The 22,064-nt window shown below is 54.8% G+C and overlaps 1 protein-coding gene across 8 annotated transcripts in view; it reads right to left on the reverse strand.

Moving 5' to 3' along the window:
• The window catches only part of TPM2 (tropomyosin 2), a 36,602-nt gene extending 14,769 nt beyond the window's left edge, over window positions 1–21,833 (reverse strand). The window contains exons 1-3 of one of the 8 annotated variants that reach the window (XM_061612420.1): window positions 21,554–21,833; window positions 20,891–21,016; window positions 586–719 (exon numbers count right to left, since the gene is read on the reverse strand). In XM_061612420.1, coding sequence (XP_061468404.1) covers window positions 586–719; window positions 20,891–21,016; window positions 21,554–21,667 — 374 coding nt within the window. In that variant the 5' untranslated portion in view covers window positions 21,668–21,833. Of the gene's footprint in view, window positions 1–585; window positions 720–8,068; window positions 8,389–20,890; window positions 21,017–21,553 lie in introns of those variants that run through there. The other 7 variants (XM_061612401.1, XM_061612411.1, XM_061612392.1 and 4 more) reach the window with 7 other exon arrangements.
• Window positions 21,834–22,064: the final 231 nt, after the last annotated feature.

Here is a 22,064-nt window from a genome sequence, read left to right on the forward strand (position 1 = left end):
CACTGATCGACAGGAAAGTCAAATCCCAAAGTTACACAGGCACCCTGAGAAAGGGAGGGCACCGCAGCAATTATGTCATGTAGCTCAGCCACCCCTGCCAGCTGCCCCTGTCTTTAAGTAGGGAGCTAGCTAGCCCTTCCCTTGTGGGCTTCCTCGACAACGTTCTCTACTAGAGCCACCTCTTTGTTGATTTAGGGGTGGGGGTGACCCTTAGGGTTTGACTTGCTTCTGACTGACTGAGCACAACTCTGCCCACTTTGCATTTGGAACTGCAGGCCGGACGCCAGCCACTGTTCCGACCTGGATTTCTGATCTTGAAATGAGCAACCACCTCTTGCTTTGCTACACGTGTCCAAACTGGCCACTGCTTACTTAACTGTCCGCTGGTTGCTTTCAGGGCTTCCAACACTACGATTCTGTTATTCTCTGCCTTGTTTCCTGTAATCATGTCTTTGTCAGAAGACCTCTTTCCCCCGAGGCTTTCTAAGCCCACCCAAAGCGACCCAAAGGCAAGTACTGAAGCCCTCAGATGGAGTTCCAGCAGGCCCAAAGGCCCTTTGGAGTGCCACAGCCCCCCAAGCCCACCTCTCGCTCTCGTCAGCCATCTTCTCCGTCTCCTCCAGCTTCTGCAGGGCAGTGGCCAGGCGCTCCTGGGCTCGGTCCAGCTCCTCCTCCACCAGCTGGATGCGCCGGTTCAGTGAGGCCACATCAGACTCAGCCTGGGAAGAAAGCAGAGCCCAGCGGTCAGGCACAATCACGGGCGGACTCGCCTGCCGGCAGTCTCCCTTCCACAGCCATCCTGTGCGACTCCCCAGCACAGCCTGCCTTCTCCCCTCCAGAGAGAGCAAAAGGCAACTCAGAAAGCAAAGGGGTTTCCACGCCCATCAGAAGCTGTGCCTGCCGGGTCACCCCCTGGCTCTACCTAGCTATTTGCTGGCGGCAGCAGTGGCTCTCCAGGGTCTGGGGGGCAGGCGGTAGCTTTCCTAGCCCTGCCTGGCCATGCCACTGGGGATGGCCCCGTGGGCCTTTGGCACACACAGCAGGTGTTCCACTGCCACTGCGCTAGGGACCCCCTCTCTGCTCCTGCTGGCCAAGGCTTGGCTACCAAGGCGGCCACAGGAGCCCCTCCAGCAGCCATGGTCAGCCACTGGCCTGAGACGCCCTCTCTCCCGGCCCACAGACTCTGCACCTCGACTCAGTCCCAAGGCCTCCTCCCACCCCAGTCCAGAGTGTGCTGTGGGCCCTCCTGTCGCCTGTCCCCCTCCGCCCCGCTGCCCTGCAAGCCCAAATAACCTCATGATGCTGCACCTTGTCTCGTTCCGAGTCCAGCGAGGCCTCCTCTCCTCTCTCTTATTTGGCAAGTTCTCTTGCTTGGGCGGGGTGGGGGCAGAGCTCGGGGGCAAGGCTCCCGGCATCTCCAGGGAGGGCCTTTTCCTGCTGTGGCTGGCAGCAGCACCCACAGGTTCCCATCAGCACAGACAAGGCAGATGCTCCTTCCTATGTCAACTCCTCCCTCTTTCACTCTCCCAGCTTGCACAAGCCCCCTCCCCCCAAACACACGCACAGCCCCTCTCCTTCCACAGCAGAAATCTGCAGGCAGGGGCTTGCAGAACTTAGAATCATAGAGTTGGAAGGGGCGTTGTAGGCCATCGAGTCCAACCCCCTGCTCACAGCAGGAAATCCACAGCTAGAGCATCTCCCACAGATAGCTGTCCAGCCTCTGCTTGAAGACATCCAGCGAAGGGCATCCCACCACCTCCCTAGGCAGTCGGTTCCATTGCCGAACTGCCCTTACTGTCAAGAAGTTCCTTCTAATGTCCAATCTGAATCTACGCTCCTGCAACTTAAAACCATTAGACCTAGTCCTACCCTCTGGGGCAGCAGAGAACAAATCTGTACCCTCCTCTATGTGACAGCCCTTCAGGTACTTAAAGAGAGCAATCATGTCACCCCTCAGCCTTCTCTTCACTAGAATGAACATGCCAAGTTCCTTCAACCTTTCCTCATAAGACTTGTTCTCCATACCAGCTATCATCCTCGTCGCCCTCTTCTGAACCCGCTCTAACTTGTCTATATCTTTCTTAAAATGAGGTGCCCAGAACTGAATGCAGTATTCCAGATGAGGCCTGACTAATGGAGAATATAGTGGGACTATTACTTCCCTCGACCTGGAAACTATAGTTCTGTTTACGCAGCCCAAAACTGCATTTGCCTTTTTTGCCGCAGCATCACACTGCTGGGTCATGTTCAACTTGCGATCCACTACAATTCCAAGGTCCTTCTCACACGCACTACTGCTAAGCCAGGTATTTCCCATCCTGTACCCGTGCATTTTGTTTTTGTGGCCTAACTGCAGAATCTTGCATTTGTCTTTATTGAATTTCATTTTATTAATTTCAGCCCAATTTCCTAGTCTATCCAGGTCCCTTTGGATTTTATTCCTGTCTTCCATTGTGTTAGCTATCCCTCCCAGTTTCGTATCATCTGCAAACTTCATAAGGCTTCCCTCCACCCCATCATCTAAGTCATTGATAAAAATGTTGAAGAGTATCGGCCCCAGGACAGAACCCTGTGGCACTCCACTCGAAACCTCCTTCCAGTCCGAAGCAGAGCCACCGACGACCACTCTTTGAGTACGGTTTTCCAACCAGTTGTGAATCCACCTGACAGTATTTCCATGTAGTCCACATCTGACCAGTTTGCTAATCAAAAGGTCGTGGGGGACTTTGTCAAACGCTTTGCTGAAATCTAGATAGATGACATCTACAGCATTTCCACCATCTACTAAGCTAGTGACCCGATCAAAAAAAGGGATGAGATTAGTTTGACAGGATTTTTTCTTGATAAACCCATGGTGGCTCCTACTAATCACAGCATTGTCATCTAGATAGTTGCCAACGGACTCTTTTATTATCTGTTCTAATATCTTTCCCGGTATTGAAGTCAGACTGACCGGCCTGTAATTCCCCGGATCTTCTTTTTTACCCTTTTTAAAGAGCGGGACGATGTTTGCCCGTCTCCAATCCTCCAGCACCTCTCCCGTTCTCCAGGATTTCTCAAAGATGATGGCAAGAGGTTCCCAGAGTACATCCGGAAGTTCCTTCAATACTCTGGGATGCAGTTCATCAGGCCCTGGAGATTTGAACTCATTTAGGTTAACTAGGTATTTCCTGACTATCTCCTTATCAATCTTGAACTGCAATCGCGACCCCTTCCTGAGATTGCTACCAATGCAAGGTTGCACACTGTTCCCTTTTTGGGAGAAAACGGAGGCAAAATAGGCATTGAGCAGTTCTGCCTTTTCCTTGTTATCTGTCAACATTTTGCCATCCTCATTGAGCAGCAGTCCCACCGTTTCCTTGGTCTTTCTCTTGCTTCGAACGTATTTTCTCCCAATTCAATTTCAATCTGAAAAACCCCTTTTTGTTGTTCCTCGCTTCCCTCAGCTCATTCTGGGTTTTAGCTTTCCTTACGCTATTCCTGCAAGCCCGAGCCGCTCGTCGGTACTCTTCTTTGGTGATGCATCCTTCCTTCCATTCTTTATACATGCTCTTTTTTATTTTTACCTCCTTCACCAGTCTTCCATGTAGCCACATTGGCTTTTTCCGATGTCTTCCGTTTTTCTTCCTCTTTGGAATTGTTTGCGATTGCGCTTTTTGTAATACGTTCTTCATGAACTCCCACACTTCTTGGGCTCCTTTTTTCTTTAGTCTATCTAGCCACGGGATCCTACCCATCATTTCCCTGAGCTTGCTAAAATCGGCTTTCCTGAAATCCAAGGTCCATATTTGACTATCTTCTTCTTTGGCTTTCCCCAGAATCACGAATTCCAGCATTACGTGGTCACTTTCCCCCAAGGTACCGACCGCTTTAATTCCCGTGACCAATTCGTCCCTGTTAGTTAAGATCAGGTCCAGGATTGCTGATCCCCTTGTTCCTTCTTCTACTTTTTGAAAGAGGAAATTATCAGCAAGGCCCATCAGAAATTTGTTGGAGGCTTTGTGCTTCGCAGAGTTTGTCTCCCAGCAGATATCCAGGTAGTTGAAGTCCCCCATCACTACTACTTCTTGCCTCCTTGAGATTTCAGAGATTTGCTGTTTTTTAAACTCTGCACAGGCCCCCAGTGGTATTAGGCATTTTATGAAGAAAAATAATGAGGGCACAATGGAGGGAGTGCAGGTCACTATTCCTCCCTCCCAGCAATATCTAGCAATAGACAACCAGTGACACAGTGACACCCTCCTGTCCCCGGCTAGGCCGGGAAGAGCAAATGTCACACTAGGGTCTTTGTATCACTTGCTGCCAAAAGCAGAGCCACTGCTGTGCTGGGCGGGTGTGTGTGTGACTTTCTAACAGGCCCGTGGAGCAGGGCCTGGGGGTCACCTCGCTGACTCCGGGGCAGCTCCCTCCTCCCTCCTGTGAGGGGCTCAGGAGGAGGAGGAGGAGGAGATGGATGGATGCCCCGCCTGGGCCACTGCCGCCACTGGATAGAGTGAGTAAAGTGACAGGAATGCCTCCAGAGCAGTTCATTCTGAAAAAGGAGATGGTCTGAGCTGCCTGGGGGGGGGAGAGGGGGGAGATGGATTTCCTGTTTATTGCAGCTGCAGAACCCTGGAGGTGGGATTCCCCCTCCCCCCAATTCATGCTCTGGCTGGAGGGAAGGGAGGGGCCATGGCCTGCGCTCCTCCCTCCCCCACTTCCTCAGCCACTCCCTCTCTCTACATTCCAGGCGAGGGAGGAGCATTCTGCTGCTATGTTAAGGCAGGGGGGGTGTAGCCTAAGCACCACAGGAATAGGGCACCCAGCCACTGAATACTCAGGGCTGCCCCTCAGCCAGGCCCACGACTACGCCCCACAGGGAGGCAGGCAGCCAGCCAGCGGGTCAGAAACCAGCCTCTTCCCAGGCCCTCAGAGAGCTGGACCAGGGAAGGAAATGGGCCAGGAGGAGGAGGAGGAGGAAAGCCTTGGAGGCACAGCCAAGATCAGGGAGGGGAGCGGCCAAATCCTCAGGCTGGAGGGGAGGGAACAGGAGCCCAGCTCCTGGGACGCTTCCACTCCCCAATGGCAACAACCACAACAAAAGACACCCAGCTGGTGCAGCCCTGCATGTGTGAATTCAAAGATGTGCTACTGAGAGGGAGGGGTATACTGCCTCTGTATAGGGAGGCTCAGTTCTGAGTTTGCATGGATGGCAACCGCCAACACGAACCATGAACACTGCAAGAACTGTCTTTATGGGTCAGACTAAAGGCCCATCCAGGCTGACCGCAGCCCACAAGGGGATGAAGGCCACAGCTTTTGCTTGCTGCTTGCCCCACCACCCAGCGAGTCCACTCCGCACAGTAATGCCCAATTAACTATGGAATTCACTGCAACAGGACATTAGGGTGAGTCGCTGCTGCAGGTGGCTTTACAAAGGGATGAGATGAGTTCACTGAGGGAAGACCATCAGTGGCTCCTAGCCATGGACCTCCATATCCACAGGAACGTAGGCGGCAGAGACAGACCCTTGCTCCATCTAGCTCAGTACTGTCCACCCTGACTGGCAGCAGTTCTGCAAGGGTTCAGGTGGGGGACATTCCCAGCCCTACCTGGAGATGCTGTCAGGAACTGAACCCGGGACCTTCCTCATACAAAGCAGACGCTGTAATCACTGCCTACAGAAACCTCGGGGAGAGTCTGGAGGAGCAGGCGGGCACGGCCCCCTGGTGTGCCCACCTGGGGGATGGCCACGGCTCCCTCCATGATGCAGCAAGAGCGAAAGGGCCCAGGCTCAGTCCCTGATGACATCTCCAGGAAGGGGAGGGAGGCTCCTGCCTGAAACCTGGACAGCCGCTGCCAGTCAGTGCAGGCACTGCCAAGCTAGTGACCGGAGTTCCAACAGACACGGCAGCTCCCAAAGAGAATCCAGGGACGGCCAGGGCTTTGTATTCCAACTGCGCCAGGCAGCCATTCTAACACAATGCTGACCTCTGCCCAGGCAGAAAGTTGCCTTTAAGGGAGGCGCATGGGCCATGCCTCCGCCTGGCTAGCCCACTGCTCTTTCCATCCCATAACCAACTTTCCCACCAGTCCCAACTTGGAAACAGCCAACCGAGGGAATTCCCTGGGGAAGGGGCACAGCCCAATAACAAATGCTCCAACTAAAGCCCCCTTCCCTTCACACACACCCAGAGAGCACTCCCCCTTGAACTAGAGAAAGCCCAGATATCATTTCCTGCAGAGCAGAAACACTCCCTCAGCCTTGCAAAACAGAAAGGGTTGTGGGGCTTACCCAAGAGGGCTGTTTATTTGTTGTTGCTTTGTGCCTTCAAATCAACTACGACTTAAGGCGACCCTATGAATCAGCGACCTCCAACAGCATCTGTCATGAACCACCCTGCTCAGATCTTGTAAGTTCAGGTCTGTGGCTTCCTTTATGGAATCAATCCATCTCTTGTTTGGCCTTCCTCTTCTACTCCCTTCTGTTTTTCCCAGCATTATTGTCTTTTCTAGTGAATCAGGTCTTCTCATGATGTGTCCAAAGTATGACAACCTCAGTTTCATCATTTTCAGAGCCTGGAAAAGTTACTTTTTTTGAACTACAACTCCCATCAGCCCAATCCAGTGGCCATGCTGGCTGGGGCTGATGGGAGTTGTAGTTCAAAAAAAGTAACTTTTCCAAGCTCTGATTTTAGCTACGAATGATAGTTCTGGTTTGTTTATGCCCCCCTTTTATTTGCTGCCCCTGCCCAGACGTCAAGCTCCTCCCCTGCACGGGCTGAGATTCACCAGGCTCAGGGAGCAGCCGTGGGGGGAGGGGGGAGGCAGCCAGGGTTGGCCAGGAAGCTGCCCAACCCCTGCCGGCTCCTGTCAATTATTTACTGGGCTGCTTCAGTTCCAAGGGCCTGCCAAGAGGAAGCGTCGCGCAAGGGCCAGTGCACACCGCCCCAGCTCCACAGCACAACCCTTTCTCTCTTCCCTTTTTTCCTCTTGGAAACAAGGCCACTTTTAGCCCCACATCACAGACGCCACCCGCGAGGCCATGAGGAGTCCCCTGACCTACCCAGCGCCTCTCCTCCTCACCTTTGCAGTCCTTGCATTGCCACAGAGAGCCGCCCCCGCCCACCCGAGCACAGCCAAGGCTCTCCCTGCGGTGCCCTCCCCACGGGGGGGTGGGGGGCTCAGCCAGGCCAGTGTGCCTTTAAATCCACTCTTCTCTCAGCCAGGCCACCGCTACCTGGATCACCAGGGGCCTCCTTCCCAGGCACAGCCGACAGAGCTCAGCTGCGCTGGCACCAGAATTCTACCCTGCCCGCTTCAAAGTACTAAGGAGATGACCCTGGGAAGGGCGGGGTTCCTGACCATGTGCAGTGTCTTTCCCTTGCCACTCGCAGCAGCCCCCCCCCCGTCAGGGTGGGACTTCTCTTTGGGGCACTAGCGGGGCGCCCGCCCGACTCCTTCTCTAGCGCCCCGCCCAGCAGCAGGAAAAGGCTTCCTGCCGTGCCGCGCACTTTAAACGCGCCACGCGCCCTTGATCCGGGAAGGCGCCACTTCCTCCCCACTCGCGAACTGATGCGCCCGCCTCCTTTCCCTGCTACAGACGGGCAGGGGAGTGTCTCGTTCATGTGCGAGGCACATGGCGGCCCTCTGCGCTCCTGGCTGGGTGGTCTTTGCAGGAGGGGGGTTGGGTGGTCCCAGGAGGACTGTGGCACCACAACGGGTCTCCTTCTCTGCGCTCCAGCTGAGCACGCACGAAGGGTTTTAGATCCCTCATTCAGCCGTCTTTGCTGGCGACGCCCTTGTGCCCATTTCCCCGAGGGGAGAACTGAGGCCAGGAGAGTGTGATCAAGGCCTCTTCGCAGTGGAGCGTTGAGTCCTGGTGTGGCTCTACCCTTCGTAGGGTTTCTGTTCCTGGCCTGTCTCTGGGTCGCTCCCCGAGCTCAACTCCGGATTCCAGAGGAGCCCCGAGCATGCTTCAATGAAAGATCGCCCGAGAGGGCTGCCAAGGCACGCGGCACCCTCCTCGGGACGCCGGTGCAGCCCTTCCAGGAGCTGAACCCCCACAGCCGCGCGCTCCTTCTCTCACCCGCTCCCTAGCCTGGCGTTCGGCGTCCACCTCCCGCTGCAGGTGCTCGGCGCGTTCCTCGGCCTCGTCGGCCACTTGCTGCAGCGTCTGGATCTTCTTCTTGACCGCCTCGATGGAGCTGCTCCCGGCCATCTTCCTGGGCGGATGGGCGGGGCGCAGCGCGAGCTGACCGGGCTGTGGCGGGAGCCCGTCGTCGGGGGTGCGGCGGGTGGGCCGGTCGGAGGGAGGCAGCGAACAGCCGCCGAGCTGGGCGCGGGGCTGCGGCTGGCTGGCAGCGCTCCTGGCCCGGTGCCCCTCCGTCCGTCTACTTGCCTACCCGCCCAGCAGGAAGAAGCGCTCAGGATGCGGGGCGAGGCGGCCCTCCGCGCTCCTCCTCCTCCTGCCGGCTCTGCCCATCGCGCGCCTCCTCCAGCGCGGGCGGCCCGGCCCTCCTCTTAAAGAGCCCGCGGCAGATGCAGATGCAGCAGCAGCAAGAAGACTAAGGCGCTCTTCCTTCTCGTCAGGGCGGTGGGAGGGGTCCTTGCGAGGGGCTTAGGCGCGCGCTGATGGAGAGAGTGCTGCTGGCAGCGAGCGAGCGCTCTAAGGGGCCAGACTGCTTGATGCCCAACAGGCCACGTGCAGGCAGCGTTTGCGCGTGTTTCCTCGGAAGTAAGTGTCACGGATTCCATTGAGGGTTCCTCCGAGGGGAGGGTGCCAACTGTTCTATGCTCGCCCGGGCGCTGCTGCGGTTTCCTGCGCTGGCGTTCGGCAAGACTCCGCTGCGGCTCCTGTCGGACAATGCTCGCGAAGCCGGGTGGCCCGAGCCACGGGGCCAGATCCGGTTGCAACCTGCCTAGAGGAGACTCGATCATCAGGAAGCCCTTTTATTGTCTGACTCTCTTCAGACTCCACCGAAATACAACTACGCCGCATGATGACGCTATCCAGGCACCCATCAGCTGGAATTGCGCTGGCCAGCTGCCTGGGTCACTGCGGAAGGCAGAGGCAGAAAGAATAAAGGCAAGCTGTTGGCTGTGTTCAGAGCTCTTCTCCTGCCAAGTAGAGCCTTGAAGGGACCCTCTGGCACATGTTTCAGTGCTTTTTGCCCTTGGATCCTCAGAGGGCATTTCTCTTCCAAAGGAAATGTGTTTGTTTTCTTATCATAGACTAGTCAACTTGGAAGGTGCCTCTAAGGCCATCAAGTCCAACCCCCTGCTCAATGTAGGAATCCAGATTAAAGCACCTAATAGGTGGCTGTCAGCTGCGACCTCCTTAATCGTAACTTTATTGTGACTGATGAGGTCTTCTCGCAAATCCCACAACAAATTAGAGATGAGCTTGCAGTATCCCCTAATTTGGATGAAGTCAGTAAAGCCATTAATCAAATGAAGAATAACAAAGCTAGTGGGCCTGATGAGATCCCTGCTGAAGTCTTCAAAGAAGGTGGGCCTGAATTTACACAACAACTTCATAAAAAATCTGGATGAGGGAGGAGATCCCAGAAGACTTTAGGGATGCCATAATTATCACTCTTTTCAAGAAGGGTGATAGAACAGATTGTGGGAACTACCAAGGCATCTTTCTTCTAGCTAATGCAGGTAAAATCCTTGCAGGGATCCTCGCAAATTGCCTACCTATCTCAGAAGACATCCTCCCTGTATCCCAAAATGGTTTCTGCCCTTCCAGGGAGACAGTGGACATGATCTTCACTGCACGACAGCTTCAAGAAAAATGCAGGGAACAAAACTGACCCCTGTATATGGCGTTTATTGATCTGACTAAGGCCTTTGATACTGTAAACCGAACTGCTCTCTGGACCATCCTTCTGAAAATTGGATGCCCTGATAAATTTGTGAATGTTTTGCGACTCCTCCATGACAACATGATGGCAACAATTTTGGATAACAATGGCTGTCAAAGTGATCCATTCAAAGTGGGATCAGGCGTCAAACAGGGATGCATCATTGCTCCAACCTTATTTGCTATTTTCATTGCCATGATTCTACACCTTGTTGAGGGGAAACTTCCCACTGGCGTGGAAATCACATATCGAACAGATGGAAAGCTTTTTAATCTCCGTAGGCTGAAAGCAAAAAGCAAGGTAATTACAACCTCTGTCGTAGAACTTCAATATGCCGATGATAATGAAGTCTCCGCACATTCAGAGAAAGATCTTCAAACTATCCTAAATGTATTTGCAGAAGCTTATGGAAAGCTTGGGCTCTCACTTAATATTAAAAAAACCAAAGTGCTTCATCAGCAAGTGCGAACCAATCCCTCTGTAGCACCATCAATCCAGCTTAATGGTGCGACGCTGGAGAATGTCGATCACTTTTCTTATCTTGGCAGCCATCTCTCTGTAAAAGCTGACATTGACGCTGAAATTCAGCATCGTCTGAGCTCTGCGAGTGCCGCATTCTCCCGAATGAAGCGTAGAGTGTTCGAGGATCGGGATATTCGCAGGGAGACCAAAATTTGCTTATTTACAAAGCCATTGTACTACCAACCTTCCTGTATGCCTGTGAAACATGGACCATTTGTAAACTCCACTCCCAACTTCTTGAAAGATTCCACCAACGCTGTCTCCAGAAAATTCTGCAAATTACTTGGGAAGATAGGCAGCCTAATGTTAGCGTATTGGAAGAAGCAAAGACCACCAGTGTTGAAACAATGATCCTCCAACATCAACTTTGCTGGACCAGCCATGTTGTTCAAATGCCTGATCACCGTCTTCCAAAGCAGCTAATTTACTCCCAACTTAAGGATGGAAAACAGAATATCGGTGGACAGCAAAAGAGGTTTAAAGATGTTCTCAAAGCTAATCTAAAAAAATGTAAGAACTGGGAAGCCTTGGCCCATGAACGTCCCAATTGGAGGTTGGCCATTATCAAAGGTGCCGTGGACTTTGAAGAAGAACAAGTACAGGGTGAAAGGAACAAACGAGCTAAGCGGAAGGCATGTCAAGCAAATCCTCATCGCAACCATCTTCCATCTGGAAACCTATGTCCTCACTGTGGGAGTCTGTGTGGATCTAGAATTGGCCTCCACAGTCACTTACAGACTCACTGTTAAAGACCTTACCCTGGACAACAATCTTACTCTGCTATGAGTGATCGCCAATGAATGAATGGATGAATTAATGTCAGCTGCCTCTTGAAGGCCTCCAGTGTTGGAGAGTCCACCACCTCCCTCGGTCATTGGTTCCATTGTCGTATGGCTCTAACAGTTAGGAAGTTTTTCCTGATGTCCGGTTGAAATGTGGCTTCCTGCAACTTGAGCCCATTTTTCCGTGTCCTGCACTCTGGGATGATGGGGAAAAGGTCCTTGCCCTTCTTTCAGCGTGGAACCCAAGGTAGATGGTACATGGGGTTCCCAGGCGGTCACCAATCAGGTACTGACCAGACCAGACCCACTTAGTTTCAGTGTGGTGATGGCCTCCTGTGCATATGTGGGGCCAAAAGGCATCCTGCCAATGCTCAGAAGCATGCAGAACCGAACCCATGAAACACCGGGAGGGGGGGCTGATGGAAAGAGAGTGTGACCTTTTGCTCCAGCAAGCGGGGAGGGGAGTACTGGAAGAGCCTCTGAGATTTCTGTGGACTCTCTGGTCCTTTTTAAAAAGGCTTTAAAAAAAACCCATTCCCCCAGCAGTCCCTGGGGGAAAGTTCTGCTTCTCATTTACCACTTCCTCTGCCTCTAGTTTTGGCCTCTTGAGTATCCCAGACATGGAGAGACAGTGGCAGAAGGAACTGAGGCTGCTGGCAAGGGATGCTAGGAGCAAAAAAGAGGGTTTAAAATAAAATTTTAAATCTCCCAAGCACGAGGGCGGCAGCTGCAGGACCCATCGCTCTGTAAGGATGGCGAAAGCTTAGCAGGTGCGAAGGAGCTGTTCAGCTCCTATTTTGTCTCTGTCTCCTCTCCCCCCAAAAGGGGAACTGTGTGCTGCCCCACAGGAGTAGCGTGACTGGTGAGAGGCGTCAGAGTGGCAGCTGGCGACTGATGAGGACTTGATTGGGAAATACCAAACACCAGGCTACTTTAAATGAGTTCAGGTCTTCAGGGTCAAATCACTGGCATCCTGGGGTACTTAAGGGGCTTACTATTTATTTATTTTATTATTTTATTTATTTATTATATTTATATCCCACCCTTCCAGTAGGAGCCCAGGGTGGCAATGCACTCTCAGGATCTCTTTCTACCATCTTTGAGAAATCCTGGAGGGGCCCAGATTTTGTCCCAACTTTCAAAAAAAGGGGGAAGGAAAATATGGAAAATGACAGACAGATCAGTCTGACTTCAAAAACAGATGATAAAGGAGTCAGTTTGTAAGCACCTTGGTAACAATACAAAGGTTGGGAGGAGCCAGCATGGATTTATTAAGAATAAATTCTGCCAGACTAATCTTCTCTCTCTCTCTTTAATGAAGAAACTAGCTTAATGGTTTGTGGGAAATGCCGTAGATGTAATTTATTTTGATTTCAGCCGAGCATTTGACAAAAATGTCCCATGATATTTCAGGTAGCAAACTGGTTACATGCAGCCCAGCGGATGATACCATCTGGTGGATTTGCAGGTGGCTGGAAAACTGTACTCAACATACTTATCCGTGCTTCTTCCTCACAGCAGAGGGAAGGTCCAGGTGGGTACTGGGGAGGGGTGCCCTCAGCCTAGCATCTTTCCATGGGATGCGGCATCAGTAAATTAAGAATATCTGAAGAGTCCTGCAGCTAGATCAGGCCAAAGGGGCCCATCTAGTCCCCCATCCTGGGACCTGAGCAGCAGCAAGCACTCTCCCCCCTTGGGACCCCCAGCAACTGGCATTCAGGGCACACGGCCTCCCACAGTGGAGGAGGAACACACACACCAGAGTTAGGAGCCAAGCATCTGTGCATCCTTTCAGCACAAGACCAACCTAGGAAGAAGTCCCACAGGGTGTGTGTGGGTCTTGGGGGGGGGATTTCACATCCATTTATGTCGGCCTTGCTGGCCCTTGAGGGCCTGGTTCACATGAACATAGGAATCTGCCTTAGACTGAGTCAGACCCTCAATCCATCTAGCTCAGTAACGCCTGCACTGAGTGGCAGCAGCTCTCCAGGGCTTCGGACGGAATCTTTCCCAGCCCTACCTGGAGATGCTGCTGGAGATTGAACCTGGAATCTGTTGCATGCAAAGCAGATGCTCAACCACTGAGCTACCCCCATCCCCAAATATGGGGCCAGAAGACACAACTGGCCTGTTTTGTCCCTTCTCAACCAGGCAAGTTGAGGCCCTTTGCCCAGTAAGTCACAGAATCATAGAACAGTCGAGTTGGAAAGGGCTTGTAAGGCCACTGAGTCCAACCTCCTGCTCAATGAAGGAATCCAACTTAAAAGCATACCTGACAGGTGCCTGTACTGCTGCCTCTTAAATGCCTCCAGTATTGGAGAGCCCACCACCTCCCTAGGTCATTGGCCCCACTGGTGTACCGCTCTGACAGTTAGGAGGTTTTCCTGATCTTCAGCCGAAATCTGGCTTCCTGTGAATTGAGCCCATTATTCCATGGTCCTGCACTCTGGGATGATTGAGAAAAGATCCTGGCCCTCCTCTGTGTGGCAACCTTTCAAGTACTTGAAGAGTGCTATCATCTCTCTCCTCAGTCTTCTCTCCTCAAGGCTAAACATGCCCAGTTCTTTCAGTCTCTCTGCATTGTCCAGCACCTGGACTCAGTGGTGGGCTGGATAAGGGCCAATAAACTGAGCCTGAATCCTAGCAAAATGGAGGTGCTGTGGGTTAGTGGATTCCAAGTTCAGATAGTTGGTCAATTGCCTGCTTGGGATGGGGTCATACTCCCTCTGACAGAGCAGGTCTGTAGTCTGAGGGTGCTCCTGAATCCATCTTTGTTGAGACGCTCCTTTAGATAGACTGGGCCGAAACCATATAGGGATTTAAAGGTCAAAACCAACACCTTGAATTGGGCCCAGTAAGCAACTGGTAACCAGTGCAACTCTTTTAGCACTGGAGTGATGTGATCTCACCAGCGGCTGCCTTTAATCAGGCGAGCCACCACATTCTGTACCAGTTGCAGCTTCCGGACTGTTTTCAAGGGTAGCCCCACATAGACCACATTACAGTAGTCTAGGCGAGAGGAGACCAGGGCATGTACCACAGATGGGAGCAGATGGTTGGGAAGGTAGGGGCGTAGCCTCCGTCAGATGGAGTTGATACAGCGCTGCCCGGCTCACAGCCGAAACCTGAGCTTCCATGGACAGTTGAGAGTCAAGAATGACCCCCAGGCTATGGACCTGGTCTTTCAGGGACAATTGTACCCCATTGAGCACGAGGTCTAAATCCCCTAACCTTCCCTTGTCTCCCACGAACAGTACCTCGGTTTTGTCAGGGTTCAAGTTCAGCTTGTTCCTTCCCATCCAGCCGCTCACCGATTCCAGGCACTTGGACAGGGTTTCTACAGCCAACCCTGGTGAAGATTTTAATGAGAGACAGAGCTGCATGTCATCCGCATATTGGTGACACTGCAGCCCAAATCTCCTGATGATCGTCCCTGGCGGCTTTATATAGATGTTAAATAGCATTGGGGAGAGGATGGAGCCCTGTGGCACCCCACAAGTGAGAGGCCAAGGGTCCGAAACCTCATCCCCCAATGCTACTCTTTGGTGCCTATCGGAGAGGAAGGAATGGAACCACTGCAATACAGTGCCCCCTATGCCTAACCCCTCCAGGCGATCCAGAAGGATACCGTGGTCAACGGTATCAAAAGCTGCTGAGAGGTCCAGGAGGACATGGAAGGTGCACTCACCCCTATCCAATGTTCTCCTCATACCATCCACCAAGGTGACCAAGGCTGTTTCAGTCCCATATCCAGGCCTGAAGCCCGACTGAAATGGATCCAGATCCAATAAATAAAATAGGGCTTTGTTTCCAGTCTCCTGGTCATCCTTGTTGCCCTCCTATGAGCCTGTACCAGTTTGTCTGCATCATTCTTACAGTGCAGTATCCAGAACTGGACACAGTACTCCAGATGAGACCTAACCATTGCCGAATAGAATCATAGAATAGTAGAGTTGGAAGGGGCCTACAAGGCCATCGAGTCCAACCCTCTGCTCAATGCAGGAATCCAAATCAAAGCATTCCCAACAGATGGCTGTCCAGCTGCCTCTTGAATGCCTCCAGTGTCGGAGAGCCCACTGCCTCTCTAGGTAATTGATTCCATTGTCGTATGGCTCTAACAGTTAGGAAGTTTTTCCTGATGTCCAGTCGAAATTTGGCTTCCTGCAAAGTGAGCCCATTATTCCGTGTCCTGCACTCTGGGACGATGGAGAAGAGATCCCGGCCCTCCTCTATGTGACAACCTTTCAAGTACTTGAAGAGTGCTATCATATCTCCCCTCAGTCTTCTCTTCTCCAGGCTAAATATGCCCAGTTCTTTCAGTCTCTCCTCATAGGGCTTTGTTTCCAGTCCCCTGATCATCTTTGTTGCCCTCCTCTGAACCCATTCTAGTTTGTCCGCATTCTTCTTGAAGTACGGAGACCAGAACTGGATGTAGTATTCAAGATGAGGCCTAACCAGTGCTGAATAGAGAGGAACTAGTACTTCATGCGATTTGGAAACTATACTTCTGTTAATGCAGCCTAAAATAGCATTTGCCCTTTTTGCAGCCAAATCACACTGTTGGCTCATATTCAGCTTGTGATCAGTAACAATCCAAAGATGCTTCTGGCATGTAGTATTGCTTAGCCAAGTATCCCCCATCTTATAACTGTGCATTTGGTTTCTTTTTCCTAAGTGTAGAACTTTGCACTTATCCCTGTCGAATTTCATTCTGTTGTTTTCAGCCCAATGCTCCAACCTATCAAGGTCCCTTTGAATTTTGTTTCTGTCTTCCAAGGTATTAGCTATCCCTCCCGATTTATATCATCTGCAAATTTGGTAAGCATGCTCTGTACCTCCTCATCCAAGTCGTTAATAAAAATGTTGAAGAGCACTGGGCCCAGGACTGAGCCCTGCAGTACCCTGCTCGTTACCTTCCCCCAGTTGGAGAAGGAACCATTAATAAGCACTCTTCTGTAGCCAACTGCAGATCCACCTGATATTTGTTCCATCCAGCCCACATTTAGCTAGCTTGCTAGTCAGAATACCATGGGGCACTTTGTCAAAAGCTTTGCTGAAGTCCAGATATATTATGTTCACAGCATTCCCACAGTCTACAAGGGAGGTTACCCCTTCAAAAACTGAGATAAGATTCGACTGGCAGGATTTGTTCTTGACAAATCCATGTTGACTTCTAGTAATCCTGGGCCACCATCTCTTTTGCCTCCTCTGCGAAGACAATTTCTGTCTCCCTGTGACACTGAACATCTCTGCACTGTCATCCTGGCACATTCCCAGACTGCAACGCCTCTCTCCTCCTCCTCTTCCTCTCCATATTTCCACTCAGGAGCATGTGATCAACCTCTCTCTCTCTTCCCCCCCCCGCCATGCTTCCATCCAAGTGCCTCCGCATCTCACCTGCCTGCCTCCCCTCTTCTGGTCTGGGCCAGCTCCTGCCTGCCGGCTGCCACCATCTGCGGTGCCATCACCTCACTGGGCCTGCCGCTGGTTCCTTCTGAAGTGCCTGGTCTGCCTCCTGCCTCCCCTCTTGCTCAGCCAGGCCTCTTTATGCTGTCTCTCACAGTGACAGGCAGTTTCCCCAGGAGCTGACCTGGTGGAGAAGAGATGCCCTTCAGGGTTCTGCCACTGGGATGATCTGTGTGGTGGCATCAGTCAGCAGGGACCTGCTGGCCTAGCAGGTATCTCCCAGCAAAGCTGGACATTGAAAGATGGAAAGGCAAGCCTGGGAAATGGTGCCAGACTAGCCAGTCTCCACTTCCAAGCTGGGCATTGTGCCTTGGCCTGACTGTTCCCTCCCAGAGGTCAAAAGTGTTAGAAGTGTGACAACAGCAACTCCCATTTGGTCCTCTTGGCATGGGGGGTGGGGGGGGAGAGAGAGAGAGAGAGTCCTTGCTGCCTGGGCTGCCACTGACCTGCGCTCATCTTTTCTGCCTGTCTTCCTTCTGTGTAAACTGATATGTCTCAGGGAGCTCTTCACACCTCTGACTCGTCTTCCTGTTTCTCTCTTCTCTGCTGACCACGGATGGATGGACAGGGAGTCCTGTTGTCTTTGTCTCCTCTCCTGTAGCATGTGGGGCAATGTCCAGGCATGGCCACTGCAGCCTCCGACTTAGTTCTCTAGATGGAACCTTTCCTATCCTGTATGTATTTCTATTAATGAAGGAGTCTTTTCTCATTTTGAAACCAAGTCTAAGTCTGAGCGATTTAAAACAAGGTGAAAGCTCAGGTAGAATCACACCCCTGCAGCACAGAGCGCTGAGCAAGTGACACTAAGCTAAACTCTGCTAATTTACTAAATCTCTCATTGGTCTACCAGCCATTGGAGATCCCAAAAAAGGACCCTCAAATTGGCCTGGAGTCATTGCAGAACAGCCCCAGGCTCACCTACCAGCTCCCTCTCTGGTACAAGCACAGGTGTCCCAAAGTGAGGTCATCTCTGTCAACACAAGACTTAAACTGAAAAGTCACATGAATTTCTGGGGCCATTTACTTCCCTTGGTGCAGAGGTTCTATGTCAACTCCCCTCCAATTTGGGGCATACTTCCTTGGACCTCAAACAGTACATGATAGCACTGTTCAAGTACTTGAAAGGTTGTCACACAAAGGAGGGCCAGGATCTCTTCTCAGTCATCCCAGAGTGCAGAACATGGAATAATGGGCTCAATTTGCAGGAAGCCAGATTTCAACTGAACATCAGGAAAAACCCTGTCAGAGCAGAACGACAATGGAACCAATGACCGAGGGTGGTGGTGGGTCTTTGGCACTGGAGGCCTTCAAGAGGCAGCTGGACAGCCACATGTTGGGTATACATTGAATTGGATTCCTGCGCTGAGCAGGGGGTTGGACTTGGTGGTCTTGGTGGCCTTCCAACTCTACAATTCTATGATTCCTTTTCCCAGGCTGGGTTATGGGTCCCTGATCCAGGTTGCAACTTCCCTCTGAGTAAGTGCAGTCAGAGAAGGCTCCGCTACTGTGCAGAAGACTCCCAGGGACAGAGCAACGTTGAGAGCCCAAGTGAGTGAGCCAAGACTATCGCAGGGGATTCTGGGGTGCACACCTCTGGCCTAGGAGGTGCACCCTGGCCAAGTCCCTGTGATCAGTGGTGTGCAGTTAGGTAATCTTAGGCTCTGGACTTAATGGGAGGAGTCTTACAACCCCCATTGACATAGAGGGTCAGGGTACTCCTCCACTCTCTTCAACATGTAGTAATCCAGCCTTGCTGCTGCTGCTGCTGCTGCTGCTGCTGCGATGAGGGGGGCTCCTGCTCATCCTGCCCAACTGGGCCCTGGACCCCTGCCCCAAAGTCCTGCCCTGAGGGGGGCCCTGTCTGGGAGGGCACAGCAGGTCTGGGGCAGAGGCCTGCCTGGGATTTTGCCACCCCGAGAAATAGTCCTCCCTGAGCAACTGCCTGCACAAGAACGGGGGAGAGGCGCTGCGGTGGGGGGGTCACGCAATGCAGGAAGAGGGACGCGATACAAGAAAACCAGGGAGGCACCGCTGGGGCGTTTGAAGGAGGAGTCCTTCAGGCGCGGGACAGGCGAGTGGGGCAGTGTCTACCCCTGCCTGCCTGGGTCCTTCTGCCGGGGAAGTTGGTGGGGCAGACATTCTGCCGTGTCTCCTGCGTGCGGATGCCGAGGGGAGGGGGCTCTGCATCTGCCGTGGGCAGAGCCAGGGTCGCTGCATCTCCCAGCCAAGCAGTCGTTCCCTCCACGGCCTCTGCGCCAGCCCCACCCCGGGGACTGCCAAACCTGACGCGCCAGCCAATCTCCGCCTCCCGCATTGGGGAATCGCCAAATATGAGCAAAGGCCGAGGCTGGGACGGGTTGGGCTGGCGGGCGGGCTAGTCAGCGCGGGGAGGAAGTCAACGCGCCTTCCCTCCACCGACAGCCTGGAATCTCAGCCCAGGGATGATCTCACGCCTCCGCCGTCGGGCAGCAGAAGAAGGGCCAGTGAGCAGCTGGGCCTGGGCCTCGGCCCTCCTGGACCGGCTTGGTGCCCCCAGAGACAGGCTGGCCTCTTGGGGTCTGCAAGACCCACAGCCCAGGCGGAAGGCTCGTCCTTGGATTCAGGGAGATGTCCTCTGCCCTACGCCCCTCCAGGCTCCCCTGTGGCACAGAGGGGCAGATCTGTACGCCGGGCTTGGCGGCGATCGCCTTCCACCCTTTGCGGCCAAAGGAACAGAAGGGGGCCCGCTGGCACCCATTGGCACCGCCTCTGCTGAGCCGCCTCTGCTGGCATGAGCACAGTCGCGGCCGGCCGGGCACCGGGCTGGTTCAAGCAAACCAGCAGGCGGGTCCCTCTCTACTCGCCCCCCCCCCAGCGCCGCGCGTGTGGGGAAGGGTGCTGCCCCCTGAGGAGGAGCGCCGGCTCCAGGAGTAATGTCGGCTGACAGTGCTCACCGGCACTCGGTGGCAGAGTGGTCTCTGCTCCCCGGCTGGCAGCCCCCTGCCCAGCCTGCGGCCCAGGGTGGCCCCTTTAGCCCCGGAGGGCAGTGCTTGGCGGGCTCTGTGGGGGCACCCATCTGCCCGTGCCAGGGGCGTGGAGCTTTGGCTGGGGCGTTGTGAAAGCCCCTGGGAGCACCCGTCAAATGTTGGCATCACCCGCCCCCTGCTGGCTGCCTTTGCGGCCTGAGCTATGCCCGGTGCCCAGAGGAGCAAGCAGGAGGCCCTCTCGAGAAGCCCAGTCCGGCGCGGGAGCCCGCCCGCCGGCCCGGCTGGGGCTGGGGGCAGCGCTCCGTGGGGGCGCCTTCCGACCCCTCCCCTTCCCTTCCTCTGCTGGCCCAGCTCCAGGGGGCGGTTCCCTTCTAGCGGCTCCTTAAGTCGCCTGGATCGGCTTTCACCCGCAACTCGAACAGGGAGCATGTATTTATAGGGTGTCAAATGCCCTCGAGGTAGAGCCAGCCCAGCCGAAGGTCCCTCGCCCGGGGCCTCTTTGAAGCGGCCGCAGCTGTCCGTCCCTCGAGCCTGGCCTGGCTCAGGCCCGTGCCATCACCTCCCTCACCAAGAGGCATTTCTCCAGGGACCTCCACCCAGGCCGCGCCGCAGGGTACCTTCGCCCCCAGCAGCCCTGGCCCTTCCTGGCGAACACCTGTCTCCCTACCCCCGCCCACTCGCCCGTCCGCCGCCGGCTCGCCTCAGGCCCAATAGCCCTCCCGGAACAGCCCAAGGAACGCACAGGAATTCGTGCCTGCTGCCCCTGGCCAACTACACGGGCGGCGGCAACTGCCCCGGCGCCCAGCGGATGCCAAGGGCCGCTTCCAGAGCCTCTCCCTCTGTCCCCCCGCCCCGTCTAAATGGCCCAATGACAGCTCGGTCCATCCTCCTGCCAGGCAGCGGCCGCGCACAGCCCGAGGGGGAGCGGGAGCAAGCGGCCCCCGACGGCAGACAGGCAGGCAGGCACGGGGGAGGGCAGCATCTGCTCAGGGCTTAACGATCCCGGGTTATCTGGAGGAGCCCCTGTCTCCTACGCCCCTTGCCAGAGCTTGGAAAAGTTACTTTTTTAAACTACAACTCCCATCAGCCCCAGCCAGCATGGCCACTGGATTGGGCTGATGGGAGTTGTAGTTCAAAAAAAGTAACTTTTCCAAGCTCTGCCCCTTGCCGCCAGCGACACCCAGCCCGGACCCCCAGCCCCGCCGCAGGCCCTGGGCGTGCAGGGTTGAGCCCCGAGGGCCTTTCTGCGCTTCCTCCGGAGTATTCCGCTTCCTCCCCCGCCCGCTGGCCGCGGAGCCGCGCTTACGTCGCTGGCGTTCTTCTCGGCCAGCTCCAGCTTCTCCTGGGCTTCCTTGACGGCCTCCGAGTACTTGTCCACTTCATCCTCGGTGCCCTTCAGCTTCTTCTGCAGCCCCTGCTGTTCCTCCTCCAGCTGGGGGGGGGGAGAGGGGGTCATCAGGGGGCTCCGGCATTGCTGCTCAGCCCCAGTGGGGATACTGGGGCGACTGGGCCCTGCCCTGGAGGGTCCTCTGCAGTGGCAGCCCCATGGGCGGCAAGAACCCCCCAAACGCGGAGTTTGCCCCAGTGTATTTTGCCCACCTAGAAATATGCTTTGCCCCTTCTGCGCCCCCCCCCACAAATTTTTTTCTGGTGCCATTGCTTGTCCCCTATGGTGAGGAACATTGGAGGCGGAGCCACTAGCGATGCGGGCGGCCCCTCAGCCCGGGTTATTGGGGGCCACTGGGAGACGGGTACCAGGCTGCTGGGCTAGGGCAGCGACAGGGGGAAGGGGCGTCTGCAAAGAACCCCCCCCCCGCAGAGTTGGGTGGCTTCCCAGCTCAGCTACTGGGAGGGGGTGTTGAGGGCATCCCTGGGGGCGGGGGGGCGATTCCTCTCCGGGAGAGACTCTGCTCGGGTGGCCCGCTGGGCGTCGTGGGGATCGAGCGGGGGCGGGGAGAGCCGGGGGCACCTGCTTGCAGCGGTCCTCCGCCTGCTTCTTGTCGGCCTCCGCTTGCTCCGCTCGGTCGATGGCGTTCTCCTTGTCCAGCTTGAGCATCTGCATCTTTTTCTTGATGGCTTCCATGGCTACGGCGGACCGGACCGGACCCGACGGGCGGAAGAAAGGGAGGAGGCGGCCGGACTAGCAAGCGAGCAGGGAGTGGGAGTAAGGAGCGAGCGGGGCCGGGAGTGTCCGATACTGGCTCGGCGCCCCGAGACGCTCGCGCTGCCTAAAAGCCGGGGAGGGGCCGGGCCCTCCCCCGCCGTCCAAGCAGCACCTTTTAGGGACAAGCTGGCAGGGCCGGCCTGGGACGGCCGACAAGGATATGCGGACGAGGGAGGGACGCGCGGAGGGAGACAGGCAGGCAGCCAAGCAGGCAGGCGCTGGACGGCGCGCCCCTCCCCCTCTCCCTCCCCCTCTCGCCCCCTCCCTGACGCAGCCAGCCAGCCACACGCGCCTCAAAACTCTCTTGCTCCCTCTA

The sequence above is a fragment of the Rhineura floridana genome, chromosome 1 (genome assembly GCF_030035675.1).
Source record: "Rhineura floridana isolate rRhiFlo1 chromosome 1, rRhiFlo1.hap2, whole genome shotgun sequence".
NCBI lineage: Eukaryota > Metazoa > Chordata > Lepidosauria > Squamata > Rhineuridae > Rhineura > Rhineura floridana.